The sequence below is a fragment of the Copadichromis virginalis genome, linkage group LG2 (genome assembly GCF_057382275.1).
Source record: "Copadichromis virginalis isolate Kocher_CV1m ecotype Utaka linkage group LG2, C_Virginalis_male_GT1.1, whole genome shotgun sequence".
Classification (NCBI taxonomy): Eukaryota; Metazoa; Chordata; class Actinopteri; order Cichliformes; family Cichlidae; genus Copadichromis; species Copadichromis virginalis.
In genome coordinates, this window is record NC_140619.1 from 30,300,062 (window position 1) to 30,324,802 (window position 24,741).

The following is a 24,741-nucleotide window of genomic DNA, read 5'->3' on the forward strand; positions in this document are numbered from 1 at the left end:
ACAGAAACAAAAAAGCAGTTACATACAAAGAAAAACTTCGAAAAAACTAAAAAAAAGGTCCAGCTTATACAAAAGTATACAAAAAACATCATATGAGTTATTAAGTATTAAGACTTAAATGCAGGGCAGCACAGAGAGAAATTGAAGGTCGCAGAAAGTCCCCCCCACCTCCCCAGGGGGCAAAGGAACCAAGGCTTTTTATTTACGCCACTGCTTTTCTATTCACTTCCCTTGGATGAAACAACAGCTGCGTGCCATCTGCAAGCGATCTAATATTGTTAGCGGTTTTCTGACATAATGCCCTGTAAAATTTTAACAAGCCCATATGCTCTAGATAGATGGAGGGCATCCAGCGTTAAGGAGACTCTTGATCCGTGAAGAACGGGGCATTAAAATTAGCATGCTGTTGCCCTGGTGACGGAAGCAAGCTAACCCGAAGCTGCACCGTAATGTTGACGTTTAGAAAGTTTATTTGTAAGTGGAGACTCTGCGGTGTAGCATTTTTATAAATTACCCATTCAAGGCTGCCGGGGGGCTAGCAGTAAAACCCGAGGAAACCCCTGTTACTGCTTGGTAAGGGGTCAGGGTTTGTGTGTGTGTGTAGCGGGGAGTTGGCAATTAAAACTTGCTGAGCAGCTAGCAGCAGCGCCACTACCGTTAAGCTACCTGCGCAGGAAAATACGGAGAATCTCGGATAACGGGAGGCCGTCTCACAAGGTAACGAATAACCACGAATTTTCCAGCTCTGCTACTACAGAAAGTGAGGTCTGCTTTGTTAAATCACTGCTGTGGTAAATGGCGAAACATACATAGCAATTACACACGTGTTTTGAAAATTGTAAGCAACGGTGAAACATGATAACAATTACTCCATATTATTTATTGGTTCATTTAGGGTCATTTTATTGATAATCTAATCTGTAATATTTTTATTTAAACTGGTTAAAACGTTTCTCTTTTTAAGGCTAACTGAAACTATTATAGGTATTTATATATTCTATACATTATTATTGTTACTTAATAAAATAAATTAATAAATGTGTTTGTATTGGCTTACAAACTTTGCATTTGGAATTTAATGTTGCCTTCTTACACTGCAAAATGTCGTGTTTAACTATTAAATTCAACTAAACGTAATGTCATCAGGGAAAAAAGTTTTAATTAATACACTTGTGAGATCATGTTAATAAATCTTTAGTTTAATCATGTCCTTTATTCTGGCTGTATTGTGGCTTTTATTTACAGATATCCTGTTTCACTTAATTAACCATCATATGTACAAAATAAAATCTCTTTTTTTAGGTAAAGTCGAGTCCATTATGTTTATATTGCCCCAAATCAGAAAATCTCTGAGCTTCAAGTTTAAATTTTTCAGTGCATTGTTTAACTTTAATATTAAGAGAGTCCAGCTTTGCATAAAGACTTTTCTATTTGTGTCTATTTTCTTATAATAACTAATATAACCATAGTCCAAGAGTGAGTATTTGAGTAGGGTAGGTAAGTCTAATTGCCTGAGGGTAAAAGCTCCTCAGAAATCTTTCTGTATTGGCCGCTGGTACGCAGGAGTATCTTCCTGATGGGAGCATATGGCATGATGTTTTTTATAGTGAAGAATAACTAAAATCAGGGGTGAAAAAGTCATTATAGTTAGCTTTAGCTTCTAAATATAACACCTTAAAATGAATCTCTGGAAGCAACTGGAAACTTGAATAAATCAGAAACAAAAGCAACTAAAAATAAATGCTAATTTTAAAAAAAGAAACTATGATAACTCTGCACGGCATGCTTTCAGGTGTGCAAGAGAAAACCTGACCTTAGAAGATGGTGAAAAAAAAAAATGCCAAAGGGCGTCACAGGTGCCCTTTCACAGACAAGACACAAAAGTCTGTTTCTCACATCGCAAGCAGCAAAGACCTGATCCAGCTGGATGATGAAGCTGAAAGTGACACCTCTGCAGCTCCTCCACAGCCCCACATAACCATCCAAAGCTGCCAGGGCTTCCCAGACAGAGTTTACCTGCTGGCATCAGTAATCTATCAGAATAACCATCTGGAAAAGCCCGCTGCACAACGGTTAGTGAGTTATGGCAAAGAAAGAGGACTCCGGTTACCTGAAGTCAAAGATGAGGAGATGCATCGTGCAGCTTATGAGTTGGCCTTCAGCACACTAAAATGTAAGTTGGCAATTAACTGTTAGCTCAGGGTTATTTCTCGAACCTTTATTATTCCTTTTTTTGCCTTTCTCTGCCCGCCTGCCATATAAACATAAATCAACAATCTCATATGAGGAGCAGCTGATGTTTCTGTTCATAGTTTGTTTAGTTTGTTTTTGCCTTGAGATGATCTTTCACAACACTACAGAAGGGAAAATGTCTTAATAAACATTACTTTCTAGCATCTGATTGTTAGAATCTGACTGGTATTAGATCCTAATGTGGCAGTCTAATTGAGATCATGGGATGAGTCGTTTAAGGGCCTGAAACAATTAAAGTCTCATTTAACCATTAATAAAATAAGTCACTGTTTGCTGTGGGTGGATAACCAGTCTGTTACCTCAAGTGCAGCACAAAGCATACAATTTTTTATGATTAAGAAACTGAGATTGTCCTTTGATATAGTATTAAAAGTCATAAAAGTCAATAACAAAATACCAAGACTGCATCTTCTCTGGGCCTGTGAAGCTGTGCTGACCCTCGACTTAAAAGTGTTAAAAACCGACAGATTAAAGCGATTCCTAATTTTTGATTTATACCTCTTGGTAATGGTCTGTGGTTTGGGTAAATGTGAAGCGACATCAGGAAACGTTTTCATCAGCTCTCATTTTGAATCATTTCTCTTTCTAGAAATTGCAAGCAAAATTGATTTGATTTCTGGCAAACAAACAGCTTTGGGCAAGTTAATTGACAGGTAGAATTGCATATAGATAGACTGATGAAGGGCGAGTAGAAGAGGGGGAAAAAAATGCTCGAGTGGTCATGGGGGAATTCTGCGTCATACTACAAATCAATTTGTCCCTTAATCTGTTTGCTGGGACTAGGGTGAGGTCTGGGTGACCGAAGTCACAGGGTGTGTAATCACCATGGCAATAATGCAGAGGAGGCGAGCCAACAGCCAGGGCAGGAAGCCGGCTGGAATCGATTTAACGTGTTTTCAGTGGATGCCGAGGTCAGGTTGCTAGAACACCCCCATGGCCATGGATGATTTTTTTCATCTTCTCGCTGTGTGTCCACTGAATCTGGATGAATATCAGACATACATGTTAAACAATTAATGCAGATCACCTCAAAAATATCCATCATCACCAGCTCCAGCACCTCATTTGAGTAACTTATATTAGATTTGTAGCTCTAGGTCATCACAGCCTGCTTGCATTACCAGGCGAAACTAGGAAGATTGCTAAGGATAATAGAAGAGAAACTAGCAACTAGTAACTAGTTACAAAATTTAAAGAAAGGAAGGGTGACTCAAGACTTCTCCACAATTTACTCCACATTTTACTTGTTTTTTTAATCACTCCTTTCTTATTATTTTAAAGATAAATACTGTTATAAGTTTGGACTAGACAAGGTAAGATCATTTAAAGAAGCTGTGGAGCCTCACCTCCTTGTGTTGAGTACTTGAGATAGATCAAGTCATTTTTACAGTAGGTGTGTATGTATATATATGACTATTTTGTGTTGCAGAGACATTGCTACTGACATACTTTAATCATGTATGTGTTTTGGATTCGTGTTTGTATTTTTGTGATGTTTGCTGTGTAGATGAAGCGACACACCCTCGAAGCGTCTTAGTTTTTCTTCTTCCTCCTGCAAACACGCCAGCTTTTCGTGCAGAATTTGATTTTCTCCTGACACGCAGCACTAGGATGCTGGGAGTCATGACAACACACATGCATCTTGTAGGTACATTCAATGACCGATCCAAAACTGAACAAAGGTCAGATGTTAACCTAAAGAAGAAGCGCTTCACCAGCGAAAAGCACACAGAGCAAAATGTCAGTGAGTATGAACTGGTATTGATCTTTGTGATTATAACTCTTATCTGTTCTAAACAAAAGGTTCAGTGAGCTCCATGTCGGTGGCGGAAGACACAGACACTCCCTTTCGGGGTGTTGTGAGGAGTGTCGAGCAATGCTCAATGTTATGGGGTTGGTGTTGAGGTTGATCTTTACCCTGGTTTAGAATTGCCATTTCATAAACAAAAGACAAAGCTGTTGGGATTTTCTCCACATCTTCTCCTTCTCTTACACTTCATTCTCACTCTTTTCTTCTTCTGTGCCTTCTTTTGTCTCTTAAAAAAACAATTTTCCAGTGTAGCTCTGCTAGATCAGCGACCTAAAGGCAGGTTATGTTTTCAAGGTTTCATATCTTATTCAGTGGTCATGCAGTGTGCTGTCATTGCTTGAGGAATACGCTCGTGTTAAGCTGTGTAAAGTAATTTTTGTGGGAATGTGGTAGAAATTCATTTGACCTTGTCAGTAGCCATAAAAGTCCTCCCTCCTCCTCTTTTTTGCCTCTTTCTACTGGCTCCTCTGAGTATTTCTGTCTCATTGTCCACTGGCCAACTGGGCTGCCAGGCTGTCAAATGACTGAGGCTGCTCTTCTCTCTGTGCAATGAGAAAGGGCCACTCTGTGTGCTATGCTGGACTTGGAGTATAAGACAAAGAGAGAAAGATTTGTCTTTTTTTTTTTTTGTCCTTGACCACAATCAGGGCAGTTATCACCACTATGCCTCAGAAAATATTAAATTGTCAAGATGCATAATACGTAAGATAGATTGAGCATTTAGCCCAAAGGTGAATGTATAACTTACTGCAGGTACCTTCAATGGCTGTTCCAATGTTAGATTAATGTGCAATTGGGTGTACTGATGCAGAACACTGTGAGACAAAGACCTGCTGAAGAGGAAAAAGAGACGCCATTCAGGTCTGGCTCTTGTGCTGAGCATTTGTTTGACTACAGGCACCATCAGTCACTGCTCATTGTGTAACACCTGGATGGAAGCCACACGACACATAACCTCAGTTCTGCATCCTACAGTGCCTCCTGCTGATTGAGGATGCATCATAATTTATTTAATTTTTTTTTGTTAGACTCATTTCAAGCGACTGTTGCTTGTCAGACTTAAAAGAGTTTGCATCATCCCCCAGGTAAAAACCCAGCGTGGCGTCTGCTGTGCAAAGATGTCTCCTGTAAGTGATTTATAGCAGAATTCCCTCTGTGTTTTGCTCAAATTGCAGTGTGTGATTTATAGCATGTTAAAGACCATGACCTCTGCAGAATGAGGCGTCATGGCCTCTTTAGAGATCTGTTTTGCCGTGTACAGTGAGCGGTTATCTCTTAAGAGATTGTCTTTAAGGACTTCTGCAGTAATGGGGACAATTCTAAACCTTATTCACCTGCATCTGCAGTAAATTACACCACTGCTGATGTTGTAGAGTTCTGTTTCCTCAATTAAAGATAAGCTCTATCATGTGAAAACAGTTGTTTGTGTAGCCGCCTGTATGTGTGTGTGTGTGTGTGTGTACCTGCATGCAGATGCTTGCCTTGCCCTACACTGTATAGGGGTGCCCAGTGTGAATTTGTGATGTTGCGATAAGTTAACAGCAGTATGTGGTTTCCGTGGTGTCTCGGTGGATAGGGTCTGGTTTTAGATCCTTTTTGCAGTCTTAGAGGTGTGTCTGTTAGGAATAGGAATCAACCAAAAGGCAAACCACCCTTGTGACAGACAAAATTTCAAAACTGTGGTTTCACACTTGAAGAAACACATGCATCTTATTGACAGCTTTCGCAGTTGTCTGTTTCTTCACTAGATGCGCATTCATATTAGAGAAATTATCCTTTTGCCCCATTCATTCACTGTGCAGAGAGCAAACGCTACCTGCAGAGAAACTTTGGAAGCAGCGGTTCTTTAATCCTAACATGATAGACGGGCAAGTGTTCCTGTCTCTCCATCTCATGCATATCGAAAAGGAGAGCCTGCTGTTCACAGATGGGAATGGTAAGGATAAGCCTGTTTGTTTTTATGTATATTTTAAGAGAAAGAATCCTGTTGGTTAGTGGGGCAGTTGCTGCTTTTATGATACGATAGCGTGGGTATGGGGGTGGAAAACCACTATAAACCGAGGAAAGATATCTGATAGCGAGCTCTCACCTTTTAGCAGTTTAAAGTCAGCCCTTTCAGACTTCTGTCACCTTTTTCATAAAGAAGGTCAAGAAGAGTTTCCCTGGACTAAAATGACAGAATTAAGTTATTGATTGCACCATAGCGGTGTGCAAATAATTTTTATAGGACAGCAAAGTATAGATGAGCAGGTACCTCTGTAATACTCTGTATACAACAAATTACAGCATCCCCATAATCAGGATGGATTTTTTTTTAATCCTTTCTTATTCCTGTTAAAAATTAAATATAATCAGAGATCGTGCAGTCAAAATGAGATGCCTCATTAAGGAATAATTACTATAAAAGCAAAAGTGAGCAAAAGTAGTGTTATGGGAAAAAATATATATCCAAGGTCATAAATGTTCCCACACTACCTTGTGTTATCCTTGGTAAAAACGTTCTAGGAGAATTAGACTAAAAATATCATAATGACGTGCATATGGTTAGATATACTTGGGATCATAAATTACTTGGTTACTTGAGGGTTAATTAATGGTGTGAATAAAATGGAAAATTGAATCATACTGGCACATACTAGCCTGGTATGAAAAACACGCTTGCGCTCTATGATTATGTCTCGATCTGACCTTTTCATTATTTTATATGTCATTGGTGTCATTAAGATAAGCTAAGATAACTCTTTATTGTCATTGCACAGTCATACATAGTACAGTAGTACAATGAAATTGGAAAAAACTGTCCTACGTCGGCACTACATATAACACAACACGACACGATATGACACATCACAACGTAACAAACAACACAACACAGTATATTAACTTAGTATAAAAAAGAAGAATAAGTGTATGTGTATTGCACACTGTTATTATTGCACATTAATTATTATTGCACCTTGTTATAAATATAAATATTATTGTTATCGTTTTAAACATTGTTACCTCCCCCTAAAAAGTCCAGGGAGGTATCCAGTCAGGTCAGCTATTTACACTGATCAGGGCTATTGCCCTGTTGTAAAAGCTGTCCTTGAGTCTATTTGTTCGGGACCTCAGCAGCCTGAACCTCCTGCCAGACGGCAGCAGCTTAAACACCCGGTGTCCTGGGTGTGTGCAGTCCCGTAGGATGCTGTGTGCCCTCTTGAGACAGCGAGTGCTGTACAGGTCCTTCAGGGAGGGAAGAGGATGTCCAATGATTTTTTGGGCCATGTTGATGACCCTCTGGAGTGCCTTTCTGTGTGCTGTGGTGCAGCTGGAGAACCACACACCGATGCAATATGTCAGCACACTTTCAATGGAGCAGCGGTAGAAGACGGTCAGCAGCTCCTTCTTCAGGTCCATTTTTCTGAGGATTCTCAGAAAGTGGAGACGCTGTTGGGCCTTCTTTAAGACCGCAGAGGTGTTAGAGCTCCATTGGAGGTCTGTGTCTATGTGCACACCCAGAAACTTGAAACTGGAGACCCTTTCCACGCACTCCCCGTTGATACTGACAGGCTGCAGCTCGGACTTCCTCCTTCTGAAGTCAACTACCAGTTCTTTTGTTTTGGTGGTATTGAGGTCCAGGTTGTTATCTGCACACCAATCTGACAGCCTCTGAACTTCAATTAAATGGGCTCTCATAGCAAAGACACACTAAGTGAAAGAAAAGAACCAAATGAAGAATCAGATTAGGTCTAATTAAACACCAAATAAGCATTTAATCACGGGAAATTAAACCCCCGATCTAATTGAATTATCTTTTGAAATTAAATTGCTATCATTCGGGGTGCCTCTAGGAGACTCTTTTGTTCTTTGTCTTCATCTCCTTTAGCTCTTTTTTTTGTGTGTTTTCATGTTTTTATCATTAGATGTGGATTCATTAATGGATAGGAGTAATTTATTGTGCCTCCGTCTCCTCCTCCAAATGGAGGAGTCAGGATTGGTTTCGAGGGATAATTAGACATTGATATAAAAGATGCATTAATATGCATCATCGTTACTCACAATTAGTTATTGAAATCTCTGTTATTACATTTCTATCCTTTTAACCTTGTTTTTTTATTCCTGTGCAGATCAAGAACTGCTGGAGGACATGATGATTGACAGCTGCTGTTATCTTACTCAACCAATGGTAAATCATTTCATATAATTTTATATGTCCGTAATGTTATCCCTCTGTGTATAGTTTTGTTTACCTTAGTGCTTCCACAAACACTCTCCAGTGTTCATGTCTTGCTGTTTACACTCCACATATTGTTTGTTCTATTCTCTCTGATGTTATAATCAGTAACAGTAATATTGATTTATTGCACTGACATGCTCCTCTCACCAACTCACAAAGCGTCTCGTTTTGTTCATATTCCCTCCTCTAATCAATGACAATGTCTCCCTTTGGAGTAAAAAACATCATAAGTTACTATGTGGCAGAACATATCTGGCTGTGTATTATCCTTTATTACACCCCATTAATTAGCGATGAAATCAAAACAACCCAGGGGCAGTGAGTTTGTATGTACCATCTGAGTGTATTCTGCACAGTGTGTATGCTGTATTTGTCCTCTAACCAATTTTTATTTTGTTATGATGCTGTGTACTCGTAAAAGAAAGCTTTGTAGCACAGCCGTGAACCTACAGCCTTCTTAAATGAAGAGGTATCCTCTGGAGGAGGCTGGCATGTACTTTTGCCCTACTTTTAACACACCACATAAAAGATTCTGAGCAAAGAGGAGGGCTGCTTAAGCTGTTTTCTCCGACGTTCTGGATGATGATAAAACATGGGCAGAATACAGAGCGACTGTGTGGCTGGTGAAGCAGGTGAAAGAGACGCGAAATGAAAGCGAGCGGCGGTGAATGTGCAAACAGAAAACAGAGCTGTCATAGAGTTTACAGATCGAAGATAGCCAGTGTCTATTTCAGCGAGGGCCTAAGCATATCCGGGCACATTAATACACATGAATATATGTGTTTGCAGTGTAATCCCCACAGGCACACAGATGTACACTTGCATCGTAGCCTTGTGAAATATGGCCCTGGGTGAAATGAATGGCTCTCCCTACGGGATAGTGGCAGGTCGTTACTCTGCATTTCTCTAGCTAGACAATAAAGCCCAGACACAATGAGACAGTCTTTAGAGCTCACTCTCACCTTCTTTTACACTCCTGGCATCTATAAAGTTCAACCTTGGTAGAGAAATAGAGACGGGAGAAAGAGGTGAATGAGAGCGAATAGACTGCATGTAAAAAAGGGGGTACATGAGGGTATTGGATAGGGAAGAAAAAAAAAAAGTAGAACGGAAAAATGAGGGTATACATAGGCTTTGAGCCTAAAGCACATTTGATCACAATGGAGGAGGAAAATGAAGCCTAAATCCCACAGAGGATGGAAGTAACCTGAATAAATTCTAGTCAGGAAGACAGAGAAGGTAGAAAGCATTTGACATGACAGAGTTCCAATCCACGTGTAAAATGAAGCATATGAAACTTTAATAGATGCATTCGGGATATTTCATCTATAGTTTGTTCATTTGTGTTATATCAGTAATACACTACTGAATTGAAATTAGCCCTGAAATTAAACAGAGTGAGATGAAGACAGTCTCAAGAGACTGGGATAAGAGTTGCTAAGCAGAGCTGACATGTTTACTGTTTCCCACCATGGGACACTGTTTCCAGGCAAGCTTAGTGACTGGGAATTTTCCCACACCCAAGTGTTTAACCTTGGTGAAGGACAAGTGGAATTTGAGGTAATGAGGGAAGTCGAGTGAGCTAAAAAGCAAAGCGCCACAACCTGTCTCAGAAATCGACCTTTCAAAAAAAGAAAAGAAAAAAAAAAGAAATTAAAGGCCTCTGTACCGAATAATAAGGACAACCTAATTCCTCCCCTAAAACAGAAACCTTTGTAGCGTTCTAACTTCTCTGCCCATTAGCCCAGTTGTGAGGATGTGGCAAGCTGTTTCTGCAATGGAGCACCATCTGCCACTAATGCGGCTGGTGCCCTCCCACCCTCAGGGGGAGAAAGGTGGGGTTAGAGAGAGGAAAGGACAGGGATATGGAAAGAAGTGGAGAGAGGAAGATAGTGAGTTTAAGGGAGAGCGATAATTGTAGGGGAGTGGTGGAAACATAACTCAGACTTCCTCCGAGTTTTAATTAAGTACCAAACTTTGGGTCATGGCAGGACATCCTTGAGCTACTGTGTGTGTGTGTCAATTGTGTAAATGAGAAACAGTTCAGTCACTGAATCAATACAGATAAATAGTATCAGTCCACAGTTCTCCTCATTATGTAGCTGAAATAGGGCCATTTAAAAACCACTGAACTACACCGATGCAGGTGTAAATTCTGGACATGCAACATATGCTGACTTTTGAGCCGTTACCACTGAATAAAAACAAGGTTGTTCCTCAAGTTATTAAAATGAGAAATATTTCTATTATGCCTCTGCTCTTGTTCTTGCTTTTAAATGAAACGTGGTGCCTTTTGCTCTTACACTCTAGCCAGACGAACAGATGAGCCTTGTTGCCGTCATGCTCTATGACTTCCAGAACAGGAAGTTCCTCCCTCGGGAATGCAAGGTGGACGAGATCGTACAGGAAGTTAGACATGTGGAGGACTACCTCCTCAGGTGAGGAAAAAAACAAACCAAAAAACAAAAGCACAAAAAAGCTGAAATCACTGCGGGTGAAATTATTAAAAGACAAACACAATAAAACATGAGGAATTTTAGATAAAGTATTTAAAATCTACACAGCCTGGCTGGTATTGTCTTCATGTACATTTGCCTGTGTGTGGGTTTGTCATCACGTGTTTCTGTATTTGTTTTGTTTTTTTAAATCTGTTTCATTGTCTTCAGAGAGATTTTGTAAAAGCAAACCCCAAACAAACCATGATAGCTCTGCAGCTGTGCAAAACACAGTGACAAAACTTTACAGAGATAAAAGAAAAGGTCAATTTGGCAGATGGAAGTAGTCCAACCCATGAGTACTGAGCAAGGGGAGTCAGAAGAAAGGAAGCCAAGAGCTCACTGGTTACCATTCACACATTCTTTTTTTAATCTGTAATGTATTTGTAACTTTCCATGTAAGGTATCTGGTGGATAAACATAAAAAATGTTCAAAGTTCAAAGAGAAATCTGGCCTGTGTGCTGTCATCACAAGGATGCCCCTAGTGTTTTTTTTTTGTTTGTTTGTCTTGTGTGCAGGTTTAAAACCAAACTGGCTGCCTCTCTGGCCCGCTGCAGGATCAAACATGATCTCTTGTCCATTGAGTGTATCCTGCCAGAGAGTGTGAAGAAGAAGCAGCAGAGGTCGAGCAACCTTCCACTTTACGCATGGGTCAACATGCTGAAGAGCAGGTCAGCTGAGCATGCTGAGAGTACATGCTCACCTTCCCAGAAGCAGATAGCACACACTTATACATTTACACCTGTACATAAACACAGACGTGCACTGTAAGCATACCCAGGATGTGTCCACACACACCTGCATTTACACAGACCTTTAACTTTGGGCGCTATCCAGTGTTTTATGGGCCAGGTACCCGGCTGACATCCAATTAAATGCTCGCCCTACACGCTGTGTGTGTGCGAGCGCTAATGTGTGTTCTTGCCTGGGCCTGACAGCCTGATTCAGTTAGGTGTAAATCCTGCTGCTGTAGACAGATTCAATCAGCAGCAACCCTCAGTGAGCTCTGGGACTGTAAAGGTCACCTGTTGGGACTAATGGTGTGTATGTACATGTGCATGTGTTTGTATGTGTATGTATGAATGTGTGTGTCTTAATGGCTTTTATAGACCATATTACTATTAAAGACTCTTAAAAGGCCAAATAGCAACTCTGACACTCTAACATTATTATTATCGAATAATGAGAGATAATAATAAGGAGAGGAGAGAGCCTTCCTCTTTCTGCTACCTCTGACCTTCGTCTTTTATCCCTTCTCTTGGGCTTCCGCTAATCTGCTCTCTCCTCTCTCTTCGCCTTATCGCTCCTCTCCTCTTTTACTTCCAGTCTTGATGAGATCCAGAGTGTCCTGAAGAGCGCAGGTTTCTCTCAGGTCAAATCGATTGGGCAGTTGGAGGGCCAGACCTTCTGCCAGGATCCCCACTGTGGGGATATACTGGTCTTCCCTGCACAGCTGAAAGCTCAGCTGTACTCCACCAAGCTGCTCAGCGATCACAAACTCATCATCCAGGTACTAGGTGCACTGAGAGACGAGGTTTCTGACAATATCAGCCTCTTCTCTGAATACTCTAATATAGCTGTGGAATCTCTTTAGCTCCATCAGTCTTCTGTGATATTTATGATTTCACTTTGATAATGGACTTTCTCAAATTGATTGTAAGACTGAAATCGCTTATGCCAAGAAAGATTAGTTTGCCCAGATACAAATATTTCACATCACTTCCACTCATATGGGTGTGCTTCACTTTGAGCCATAAAGAATTATCCTGTTTGGGAGGATTGGACAGTTTAATCATTTAATTTCTGCTTCATAAAAGTCAAGCTGCCACATAAACTGTGAACAGTACGCAGCACCACAACACAAGTAAATCAGATTTTTGTGGCCAGATTCAATCAAATATTTACTGCCTCTCCCTAATTAATCATCTCTCCTTTATATTTGTTCACTGACTCTCCATCACTCTTTCCATTTTCTGTTTTTCTGCTTTTTCTCCTCCTTGGTTTGTCTCATAGCATTGCTGCAACAAACTAATACTTCCACTCCCTGTGCCTGTAGGATAAGTCATGCAGCTTGGGCCCATATGCTGTGTGCTCCCTGCTACACGAGGAAGGAGATGTTCTCATGGTGGGCTCCTTCTCCAGCCTCACTGTCTCCCACACTGCTGCCCTAATTGCAGAAAAGTATAAAGCCAACAGCATCAATTGGCCCAGCGTCTACGTTTGTGTCAACAACTGCACAGATGCTCAAAGGGAGGAGCTGGAGCTCACTGTCTCTGCAATGGGCTGCAACAGTAAGAGAAAACAGATGTATGTCCTTGAGTGGGCTGTCAGTATCGGTTTGTGTTTGTGTTGGAGACAAAAGAGGCGACAGAAGAAGATGGAACAAAAGAAAGCACCTGGCTGTTAACTGTCTTTGTCTTTAAATGAAGTGAAAACTTAATATAGACCAACAAAGACTGGGCGAGTTCTAGTGAGAAAAATGGATGTTGCTGTCAACAAAAATCCTAGGGACTCATATAAACTCAGTGTGCTTTAAACCAGGTTATTTTGCTGATAGTGGCTGCCACCTCAGCTAGTCATTAGAGAAATAAAAAAGGGGAAGGAACAAAGTTGACATTTTTATGATTGCAAACGACGCCTTCAGGCACAGAATTTTTCTATAAAGAAATATAGTGGGACATCATGGATTTAAGCACGGAGAACATGTGCATGCCTGGTGCTGATTATCATTATACTGTCTGTGTCTGGCGCTCAGATGTGAGACTGATACTGGAGGAATTCCAATCTTTGCACACCGGTGACAAGCGACTTCAAAGAGTGCGCGTTATCCTGTTGACCCCCAAGTGTTCTGTGTCTGCAGTTAGCAACCCAGTTGATTTCATACTACAAGAAAATGGAGGTAACCATTTAAGCACTGAGCCATACACTGTGGGCTTATTTACTATACTGATATAGACCTGGGAACATACAGTTGGTTAATGTGCACAAATCAAGATGTTGTGCACACTGGATATACTGTAGGATGTGATATATCAAGCTTACATTGTTTAAATGCAAATTATTGCTATTGCTTATCCTGTGCAGTTGTTGCAGTTGCATTCATAAAAAGTAAAAAACAAAAGCATGTCCTTAATGTTTTTATGCAACAGCTTAAAAACACTAAACTAGCTCTAAACTAGCCTTAATATTATATATTGAACATTTTCACCCTGAACAAATATCTGATGGAAGTCTTTCTTTGTGGCATAACAACTAGCGGATAACATACTTACTTAAAGATGCTTTTATACCCACTCGAAGGCAACATTAATAAAGTAAAGATTATTCTCTTCTGAAGCTCCTCTTTGTTTTTTCAGATACAGACCTGCTGCAGGACCTGTCCCAAGGCTCCATAGCCCAAAGCAAACTGGAATCCCTGGTAGCACAGCAGAGGAAGGATATTGATCATGCCTTGATGTGTGAGCGTACAACCACCCGCTCTCGTACGCGCACCACATAATCTGAGTTTCAAGCATGCAGCCTCTCTGACACGATGTTGCTTACACTTCCTAATTATCTAATCTCCTATGCCATTAGGCTGAAGTCTGTGGTGTTCCTTGGAGATTCTCTGAGTTTTAATTAAGGACCCTAATGTTACACTGTGCTGGTCATTCGCTGTCTTCTGCAGCAGTCTTTGCATATTTCAAAGTGTTTCGGTGTCCCGCTTTGTGTTGTATAAATTGTCTAGAGGTGATCGTGATAGAAGTATTCTGTTTTATGCCGATGCTACTCTTTTAATCTGCTGTCAGTGTGTTTTTGCTCAGTTGTATTCTACTGTATATATTTATACGCTGCATTTTCCTCTGTTCAGCAGTCTGTATCAGCGAGTTATGCTCATTAGCTTCAATCCATCTTGTTTTGTTCAGGGGATCCTTCTGTCTCTGCTCTGGGATGTGTTCATTGAGCAGGTGGAGTCTGTAGGTTGGGGGAAATGTAAACTAGCTTCTCTAATTAAGGAGCTATTGATCAGCCCTTGTCTGTGGTTTTGCCAGTGTAGATGCTTTCTAATAGGACTAGTAATTAATGGCGGGTATGTATCGAGTGCCGTGGTTCAGTTGTGTCGATGGTCTCATTTCAGCGTCTCTCACACTCACACACACAGACACACACACCTCCAAAGCCTTTTGTGTCTGTTGTGAAGCATCTAATTGCAGGACACCTGAATGACATTTTGGCCTGGTTCTAATCTTTTTGTCTCCTTTTCACCTCTCTCCAAGTTATATTTCACATTTGATTGGAGCCGATTTGCCACATCTGAGCAGGTTTGCTTCTTTATCAGCCGAGTGTTAATTATTTCTGTCTGGCAATAATTAGCGAGCAAGAAAGAAATCAAAGCTCAAATAAAGGGAGTCAGACTGCCAGCAGCCAAACAAATCTTCAAGCCAGTCGCAGTTAAATAAAATGAGCAATGTACATGCATAAGCAGCGCGAAGAAATTAATATTCAAGAGCATATTTCTTCAAAGCGAGCAGTTGATGAGGAGGACGGCTCAGCTTGAATAATCAAATTTAATTGTTGTAAATAGGGATGAAGGGATGCTTTTTAACTAAATGTGTGTGTTTTTGTGTATAGTCCCCAAAGTTTTGGCAATTGTCTACGCCACATGCTCGTCATACCCAGAGGAAAATGCGGACTTGGTTAGAAAAGCGTTGCAGCAAGCCCAGGCCCGTGCAGACCAGGAGGGGGAACCAAAACAAGCAAAGTTCAGGTCAGCCTCACTCTCTGCACCCCAGTGTGCTTTCTGCTTCTGTCTCCATCATTGCCTTTCTTTGTCTGTTTGCATTGCTGTCTGTCTGTCTGTCTGTCAGCTTTGCAAGTTGTTTGTCTGCTTACCTTTAGACAGGCTTCTGTCAAAGCCTCAGCACACCTCAGACAGGAACAGAAGGAAATTCGGTGAAAATATAATCAAAGGTGCCATTTCATGTCTTTAAATGCTGTGTAAAGGCCACGGAAGAAACGATTTTCAGTCAGCTCGCCTTCCTGCTTTTTTTTTTTTCCAGGATTCTTTTCTTTGTTTGTGGGGTTAAGAGCTAGAGTCTGGTTGAAGTTTTTCAGTCCTGTTGACTTGAATGCATCAAGGCTGAATCCTCTCTGCAGCAAGCTGGCCTGGTGTGCTGACAGTGCCTTAGGCTAGCGTAAATAAAACAAAGGTAGTATTTCTGGTAGGGATCATACTGGTTTTACCCAGACATCTACTCCTGTGTGCAATGTTTGTGGATTTCAAATAACAAAGTAATAAAAAATTATAATTATAAAACGTTTATGTCAGTAATCAGAAAAAAATATCTTCAGCTGTTATTCCAATGTGTTTTCTTAATGTCACTGGTTATGTTTTTTTTAAACTGTATTTTCCTGTTTTGCTGCGTATGTGTGTGTGTGTTTCATTCAGGCCAAGCCCTTCCCCTTTCATGTCCTCTGAGTATCCAAAGGCCATGGATGAAACAGACAGTTTCTTCATGCTGGAGCCAACAGAGCACACCAATGGCTCCTTTCTGGCTGTTCTTACCAGAGTGGTAAGCATCACTTTAGCAGATGAGCAAAGGAATTCTCTAATAAGCCACAATATACGCACCCTTGTTAGTAACTACTTTATTTATCCTGAGAATATACTGATGTACAACAGGACCTCCGTTTTAATAATGTGTTAAGGAGAGTTGTGACCACACAAAATTAACCATTTAAAGCCGGTTGGAGTAGACACGCTCCATTTTGTGTAACTATTTTAAAATCCCGATAGCACTGCCACCACGTAAGCTAGCGCAATAATTATTTTTGCATATGAAACCGGAGGAGTTGTACTTACATCTTATGCCATCAGCTTGTCCTAGGTCACAGTTTCCTTCCACATATAGCTTTGCAAAAACTGCATAAAAAGCACTTGCAGCAACAAAAACATAATATTCCAGAAACACGCTTTGCCGATCCGATCAGCTGTTTGTAACACTTCCTACGTCCATCAGCGTGAACTATCGCATGTCCGCCATGACCTGCCCGAAACTGGAAGTGACGTCATTTTGCGGAAATGTAGTTTTTTACCATCAGGGCCTTATGAGCTTATACTGGTGTTTTTAAAAGTTATGTTTGACTTTATGACTTTCTGTGCCGTTTCTGGGATGCTTAGGACTCATATTGCACTGCTGGAAATAGTTTATTTTGATGCATATGCTGCTTTTTTGCAAATTTGCATTATAATATTTATTTTCGTTTTTCCTGCAGTATATAAAAATTGGTGTATTTCAAAAATAAAACTATGAAGACACTTAAAATAAATTTCCTGTGGTGGGAAACTATTTTGTGCAACTTTCTTGTCTTTACAGTTTTCAGGGATAAGCCTCTTAAATTTCTCTAACTAGAAATATATGTTAAAAAAACAAAAATGATTTTCAATTTTTTTGTAGTTTATTGCACTGTTTTGCAATTTATGTAATTACTTTATGTAATTACTATGCACTTAATGCAGACATATTATTAACATTTGGGCTATAATGGTTGTATTGATGTATATCAACTTGAAATGCTCTCAAAAATGGCACTACAAGATGTAAAAATATAATATAAGCTCTGGCGGACTTGGTTCTATGGTAGGTCTTAAAGGGTTAATGTACATGTACACAGAAAACACTTCTCATAACAGAGCAGCGCAGCTCCTATTGCTCCTTCATGAAGTCAGTTTGAAATCTTACAAAGCTGCTGTTTCCTTGTTGATGTCTGAGTGCTGCAACCACACTGTAAAAAGCCGCATCTGTCCTCGCATGCAGAGTCAACACTTTGTAATGTTAGCTACATTTTGCTTCTTACATGGGATCAGTGATAACTAAGCTCTGTGAAAATGAAATTCCTCCAGGCCACTGCTGCTGCTACTTTTAGGCAGTGCAGCCAAAGAGATAAGTACAGGCAAATGTAGCTCATTTACAGTACTGTGTAAATTCTCGAGTGACCCGTCGTGTCTTTATATTTTGTTTCCAAGGAGTCAAACTTTTTTGAGGAGTAAATCTGGCAGCTTAATGGTTTTTGGTTCAAATCAATGACCGTAGAAGGTCAGGAGGCTCTGTCACGATTTGGGGCTTCATTTCACCCGGTGGTGTTGGGGATCTTGTCAAAATTGATGTAAGTATTAAGACAGTAAAGTAAAGTCAGATTTTGATCCACTATGCAATACCATATTGAAAGAATCTGATTGGCAACAGCTTCATTTCTCAGCAAACACACACATTTTAACAGGGAAGGGAAGAAAAGGCACCAACATCCAAAGAAACGCTTTGGATGTCTTTCAAGAAGCCTGAGAACTATACCTTAAGACTACTTAAAGAAAGCTGCCTAAAAGAGCTCAGACTGAAAGAATGAAGGTGGTAAATTGACTGGTTCTTATGTAGTGCTTTTCTGCTCTAACTGAGCACTCAAAGCACATTATTCCAACATTCCACAATCACCCATTCACGCAAGCACTTTTTTTTCTATGCTTAAGCAACTTGGTGTTAGTGTAGTGTCTTGCCCGAGGATATTTGGCACGTTGACTGGAGCAGGCAGGGATTGAACCGCCAACCATTCGATTAGTAGTACTGCTCTGCCTCCTGTACTACAGCTACCCCAATTATTGGCTCTGAAGCGCATTAAAAAAATGTCTATTTTTGCCTTATATATTCTATTTTCTTTGTACATGTTTCAATTACTTACTGCAGCCTTTTCTAATTTTACTAGCAAACCATAAAGAAACAAGGAATGGCTCAAGACTTTTGCACAGCACCGTTAAAATGATAAACTGTTTAAAAATAAAAGATAAACAGATGAATCAATAATGATTAAAGGAGATGCTGTGGTGTGGTGAATGTCACTCTGCCATTTATGACTGTCTCAGTATCGTGTAATGGACTTTAAATGTCTAAGTATTAACACATACTTGGCTGTATTCCCAATACGCCACTAAAACACACAGATGAATGTTTTCTCATTTAGGGTTAATATAAGAAACAGTAGAGAAATGGGAACAGTAAAAAGAGGAAATGATAGTTTCCTACAATCTCTACATATATTTCTCATTTTCCTAGCAAACTATAGAGACGTAAAGGGTGTCTGAATACTTTTGCACAATACTGTAGCATCCGTCACTGGCAAGCTGTCTGGTTTCAAGTGACAGATAAGTTCCATCATTAGTCCTGGACCTGACTGTGTGCCTCGCCGGTATGATACCAGGGTGTCATGCTGCTGACTTTTGTAAGACCGGCTGACAGTTTATTCAGCCTTCAAAATGAAAATGCTGTGTACCGACAGAGGTTGTGTGTGTGTATGGTTTTCACAAGCACAGACAGAATAGATTGGGTGATCCTTTATTTATGTCTGCAGAGAAAATATCTTGTTCTTCTTCCCCTGAGTCAGTCAGCTCTCTCATAGATAAACACAGACAACGGTGAAATAAGTTTAATTGGCGAAGCTTATTAGTGTGGGGAATTGTGATGAAGTAGATACACTGAGCTGGCTGCAGTCTGTCAAAAACAAGCAACTACCGGGAAACTGAAGCATGAACCATTTGAGTTGTTATGATATTTGGAGAGAAGGCAGGCAGTGCATAGGGACAAAGCAGCAGAAGCTGAGATTGGGTGAACATGAGGATCACAGTGTGTGACGGGCACTTGGTGAGACCCTTGAGGAAAGGGAAAAAGAACGGGTGGAAGGAGGTCACGGTGCTAGAGGAAATGAGAATGTCGAGTCAGAGATGCAGGCGTCTTTTCCTGGTTTACTTGGCATCTAGACCGAAGGTGTGACACGTAGGTGAAGAAAGAGAACATTGCCTGAACACAAACGCATAAGTCTGAACATGAGAGGCCAAAGTCAGTTTGAGAGCAAGTTGTTAAGAGTCAAATCTTGGGTTTTGCAGCCCAGAGGAGAAGAAAAAAAGGGCAGAGAGAGGGATTTAGTTTTGTTGCTATAATGTGTTTGAGAGCAAGCTTTGATAATTTTGGGACTTTTCTGTGAACACTGGTAATTGGGATGCACTCTGTCTCTCTCAAATTCTTTTGTGGTTTCTAGTCACGGGCTTTGATTGCTTAATAAAGACTCTCCCTCAAACGCATCTGCTCTCCAATCCACTTTCATTTTCTTCTCTTTGCCTGTTCTCCCTGTCTTCCTCACCCTCGTTTATTTGTGTAGGTGTCTCTTTAGAGAGACTCTGTCCCAACTGGCTGCGGGTGCGCTGTGTTGCACTGGATCTTCAGGGTTGTTTTGGTAAAGGTGCATCAGCAATTCTCATCAAGTGTTTGTGACCGTTCTTCCCCACATCCTCATAATTCACAATATAGACCACCCCTCCCCATTACCGCCACAATATTATGAAATCTGCTTTCATGCTTTTGATGCCAGCGCGAGGTTATTAAGCCATCTTACCCCCACCGGGTGTGACGGAGCTCTCCCGCACCGTTTCCCTCTGACCATCCATCATGTTTTATACCTCCACAGATAGGAATGAAAAGATAATCAAAGTGCTGTAATGGTGCCTCAAACATGATTTTTTTCTTCTCGCCATACCTGCAATAAACTCAGCTAATCAAAAGTTATTGTGGCACACTGAAAAGCGTCATAAAAATAGCAATTATATAAGTGTTTGAATGCTGTCTGGCATATATTGCCTGTTGTAGTGGTGCCCACTGAAGTTCTTTATGAGCGGGAACAGCTGGGGACAATAAAGATATTCAAGTGATGCGTTTCTGGCCTAATTTCCCGAGAAAGCGACCCACGTCACAGGTGGACCTTTATCTAAAAAAACAAACTGCTGCTGCTGATGGATTAATTTGGACAGTATTAATGGGAGAGCCAATGCCCTTCAACATTGTCTTTATTTTCTTTTTTGTTCATAAATTTGGAAGCTGTTGACGAGATTCATTTCGGACGTAAATGTTAACAAAAGAGTGAGTTCAAATCCAGGAACTGCTGTGGCAGCTGAGTTTGGCAGAGAGTAGACGGAAGCGAGAGATTTACAGAGTATGGCATAGTTGGTTAGTGGAGATGGAGTAAGTGAGATTTACAGAGGTGAAGGGGAAGAAAAGGAGGCGAGGGAGAGAATCTGTTGAATAATTCAGCGCCCCCTCCGTCTGTATGAGTTAACGTCAGTGAAGTTCAGGGCGTCCACCAAAGACCGCATTACTGAGGTGCTTCTAGAACCATGTTTACCTGCCTAGAGTGCATCGAAGCACGCGGTGTCACACAGGTGCAAGATTCCCACCTTGACACAGTGTGCATGCACACATACAGAGAAATGATGTAGACTTATGGACAGCTTGTACAAACGCCTAAATGCATTTGCATTAAAGCACAGGCAAACACTCAAAAACTAAATACACACAAAGACTCACGCAGGCTGCATGTCCCTGTAGTGTGCACTGTGCTTGTGAATAATTCAGGCATTGAGGAGAGCAGTGGGCTGCTGCTGAGACAGCAGGTGACCCTGCAGCCAGCAGCAAGGACATGGTGGCTTCCTTTCCTGTCCTCTCTCCTTTTTCTCTCCTCTCGTTTCCAAAAATTTGTTTTTTGAATAAACATTAAATACAGTTAAAATGTACCATTCAGTGCACTTCCCCTTCCATGCTAATCACTTGAAAGAACAATGTCCATTAACAAATTTTCATGTCCCTATTCTTTTTTTCAATTCTCAAAAGCCTGAGCCAGCAGTCAAAGAGGCACCAAACGAGGTGATCGCCAGGGCAAATGCAAAAGGCATACTGGACAAACTGGGCTCCAACCACCTTACTAGAAAAGAACAACACGAAAACAGCAGCAGGATGAAAAAAGCAGCCAGTGTTCGCACTACCCAGTCCCAGCTCTCTGTCAGCATTCAGCCCAAGCATCATCAGACCAAGAGGAGTGACAGCGCTGTGCTCTGTGGACATCAGGATTTTACTAACATGAAGCAGTCTTCACAAGGTGGGTGTGCACCCAACAGTCAAATAACTCAAGTCAACTGAATGTGCAGTGGAGAGAAAAGACAGATACCACTCTCATGTGCCCATTAAAACTAAGCTAATGACATCTAAGTTAGAATAAAATGTGGAAATGAGGGCAGAGCTTGCCTACATCTCTAAAAAAGAAAAGAAATAGGCTGTGGATAATTAAGTGTCACTGATTGGTTGCATCATCTCTATTTAGTAAATTTTTTTTTCAAGCTGGGATTTATAGATGTTGTGTACCAGTAGTAATGTTTAGTTTGGTTGGAATGAGTTCAGCCTTTTCTCCCTAGCCTCCTACACTTTATTTCAAAATGATAAATTCCTTTTTTGTCCCATCTTATTGTTTTTATCCTTTAGAAAAACCCAAATCACTGCGCTTGCAAGCCACAAAGGGCACCACATCAAGCTCGTTCTCTTACTCCAGACCAGAATGCAACAGCGCTTCCTGTTCCTCCTCCAAACTAGAAAAAAGCTTACACACTGCTCCTGTCACCACCACTCTGCGTTATTCTTCTTCTTCTGCCGCTCCTGCGGTCCCAGCGGCCCGCTCACGTGGACCTCAAAAGGAGGTGCTGAAACCTGTGCTCTTCGTCCTGCCTCCCGTTCACTTCCCCAACTTTTTTCCACCCCAGCACAGCCGATCCAGATTCAGCCCCAGCCTCAGCTGCAAGTGGAAGAGACAGACTCCGATCGTTTCCTCCTGCTCCGGCGGCAGTCTCTCCAAAGATGTTCAGGAAATTCCCGTCCTCACATGTTTTGACCTCACAAACACAAAGAAGAGCATAAAGAAGAGCTAGCCTTTGTATCAAACGTCTAATGAAATAAAGCTAGCAGTGCCTAAAACCTGCACGAGAAGTTCTGCGTTGTTAATGAACTGCTTCATGACACACAGCATGTGAATGTTGTCTAACTCTAAACATTATTACTTATTGTAATTTAAGTGTCATTGTGTGCCATAAAGAACAACCTAGTCAAGTCCAGTCAGACTGTATATATTTATATTTCTGTGCCGTGTCATTTCAATGTCAGTACATGATGAAGGCCTATATTTCTGCACTTCTACTGACCTGAAAAATTAAAAAGGACATTTTTTTTTTCTTTTGGTAATGCATTTATTGTCACAACAGCTTACATTTACATGGTGTGGAGATGGGTGAAGAGCAGAAATGAAATGATTTATAGCATCTCTCTAGTTTGTTTAGTGTGGTTTTCATTTAGATCAGACTGCATTCACAGAGTTCACACTGAGTGCAGGTGGTGGCCCCGGGCCAAAGGAGCGCCGTTAAAAACTTTTGACAGCAGTGACAGCTGACACTCTCTCTCTCTCTCTCTTTTTTTTTTAAAACTGCTATGAGTGCATATCTGTGTGTGAATACTTGTTTGTGAGTGGGAGGACACTGGCTGGATTTACTGAATTTCTCCTCAGCTTATGGCACAAATCTGATCTTTTTTGGTGTCCAGCAACATGAACACGCTTCACATCTGCCAAGTCGAGCGGAGTTTCTTGCTTCTTCGTACATTTTAGGTATATGTGGTAAAGTTTCCTGAGGAATTTAAGTTGAAAAGAAGCAATGTTACATTCCTTTTCATAATGTATGCAGGAAAAAAAATACAATCTTAACTGATTTATAGCACATTAAAAACTTTCTTTTGCTGATGGACCCATTTGTTAAAACTCATTAAAATACAATCCTTATTTGTGTGTTGTAAATTAGGCAGAAAGCAAGCTTTTAATTATGTTTGGTAAAAGGCCGGATTATTTTTATTATTTTCTTTTTGTGCCAGTGTGTAAATCCAGTTATGGTCAAGTGGAAATGAATTGTGCCGATAGCATCTATTTTTCTTTTTTTTGTCTTCCCAAATCATCAAGATAAAACAAACCCCATCAAGAAAACATGCAAAATCAAACTCTGCTTCTGTCTCATTATTTTAGTCACCAAAATCTTATGTCACTCTAATATCCACAAACTTTATACCCTAAATTGTCTCTTCCCCCATACAATCATTTACATATGCTCGATTATTACAATCACTTCATTCGTCGTTAAAGGAGATGGTAAGTTTTTGCCTTTTCTTTTTTTTTTTGAAGTTTCTCATTCATCGAAACGATTGAAACATTTTTATGCCATTTGGTGGGCAGCTGCCAGCTGCATGATCTTGGTGCTTTTCTCATTCATCTGTCAGATATCCGTGACCACAGTCCTGGGAGGCTACAGCAGCTCATCCAGTTGAGTTCAGAAGGAGACAGAAGTGGAAAGAAAAACTGGCGAGGGCTTCCGTTACTAGTTTGTAAATAGAAATGTGATTTTTGTTTTCATCTTCTTGGTAATCCCGTATCCTGTCTGTATGATGCGCGATCGAGTAATCCATCTGTCTCAGAAATCCACATACAGGAGGAATTATGTTCCACGTGGACAAAGTAGTGTCAAAGTTCAACAGTTGACGCCAGCTTTTCCCTTCTTTCACACAAAACAGGTGAATTTTCTTTTTTCTTTTTTTCTTTTTTTTAATCGTCAGGCAAGAATGGTTTTTCTTTCCTTTAATCTGTGTTGATGTTTGTTATACTGTATGTACATCGTTGGTTACCATGGCTGGTACTGATTAAGTGCTATTGTGGCGAAAGTGTGAGTGGCTTCCAGGCTGGGGAGGGGTGCAGTGGTCAGAGGTGACGGTCATTGCTGGGGGAGTTCTGATGGCTGTTTCTTGGGTTTCAGAGTGTCTATGAGAGACTGGACGCCGCGTTTCACGCTAGTGGTCACCCGCCGGGTCACTGAGTCTGCAGACGGCGAGGAGGAAGAGCCAGCACGCTGGGAGGGCGGCCGTGCTACCAGGCACTTCTGGTACCGAAGCTGAGAAGGAGAAGGGAAAGGTTTTTGTGAGGAAGTGTTGGAAATATTCCAACCAATGTCAAAAGTGCTAAACAAAGAAGAAAAAAATGTGAAACTAGCTGCAACAAAATCCAACACATACACTTTTACACTTCATTTTTA

At 40.8% G+C, this 24,741-nt stretch overlaps 2 protein-coding genes across 5 annotated transcripts in view; one reads left to right on the plus strand and one right to left on the minus strand.

The window, feature by feature from the left end:
* Window positions 1-203: 203 nt before the first annotated feature.
* On the plus strand, window positions 204-22,598 carry LOC146717632 (protein NSUN7). Of its 3 annotated transcripts, none has more exons than XM_085478661.1 (13): window positions 204-717; window positions 1,793-2,173; window positions 8,173-8,231; window positions 10,593-10,720; window positions 11,297-11,449; window positions 12,105-12,288; window positions 12,835-13,069; window positions 13,534-13,677; window positions 14,135-14,260; window positions 15,390-15,525; window positions 16,207-16,330; window positions 21,464-21,728; window positions 22,109-22,598. In XM_085478661.1, exons 2-13 carry the CDS (start codon window positions 1,822-1,824, stop codon window positions 22,546-22,548), a joined length of 2,346 nt encoding a protein of 781 aa, XP_085334787.1. In that variant the 5' UTR covers window positions 204-717; window positions 1,793-1,821; the 3' UTR covers window positions 22,549-22,598. The 3 variants fall into 3 exon arrangements, with proteins under 3 accessions (XP_085334787.1, XP_085334791.1, XP_085334796.1); XM_085478665.1 differs by having other exon boundaries at window positions 208-717; window positions 14,135-14,236; XM_085478670.1 differs by lacking the exon at window positions 1,793-2,173 and having other exon boundaries at window positions 209-717.
* Window positions 22,385-24,741, minus strand: part of apbb2a (amyloid beta (A4) precursor protein-binding, family B, member 2a) — a 39,822-nt gene continuing 37,465 nt past the window's right edge. For both annotated transcript variants that reach the window (XM_085478655.1, XM_085478650.1), the window contains exon 14: window positions 22,385-24,600. In XM_085478655.1, coding sequence (XP_085334781.1) covers window positions 24,424-24,600 — 177 coding nt within the window. In that variant the 3' untranslated portion in view covers window positions 22,385-24,423. The remainder of the gene's footprint in view (window positions 24,601-24,741) is intronic.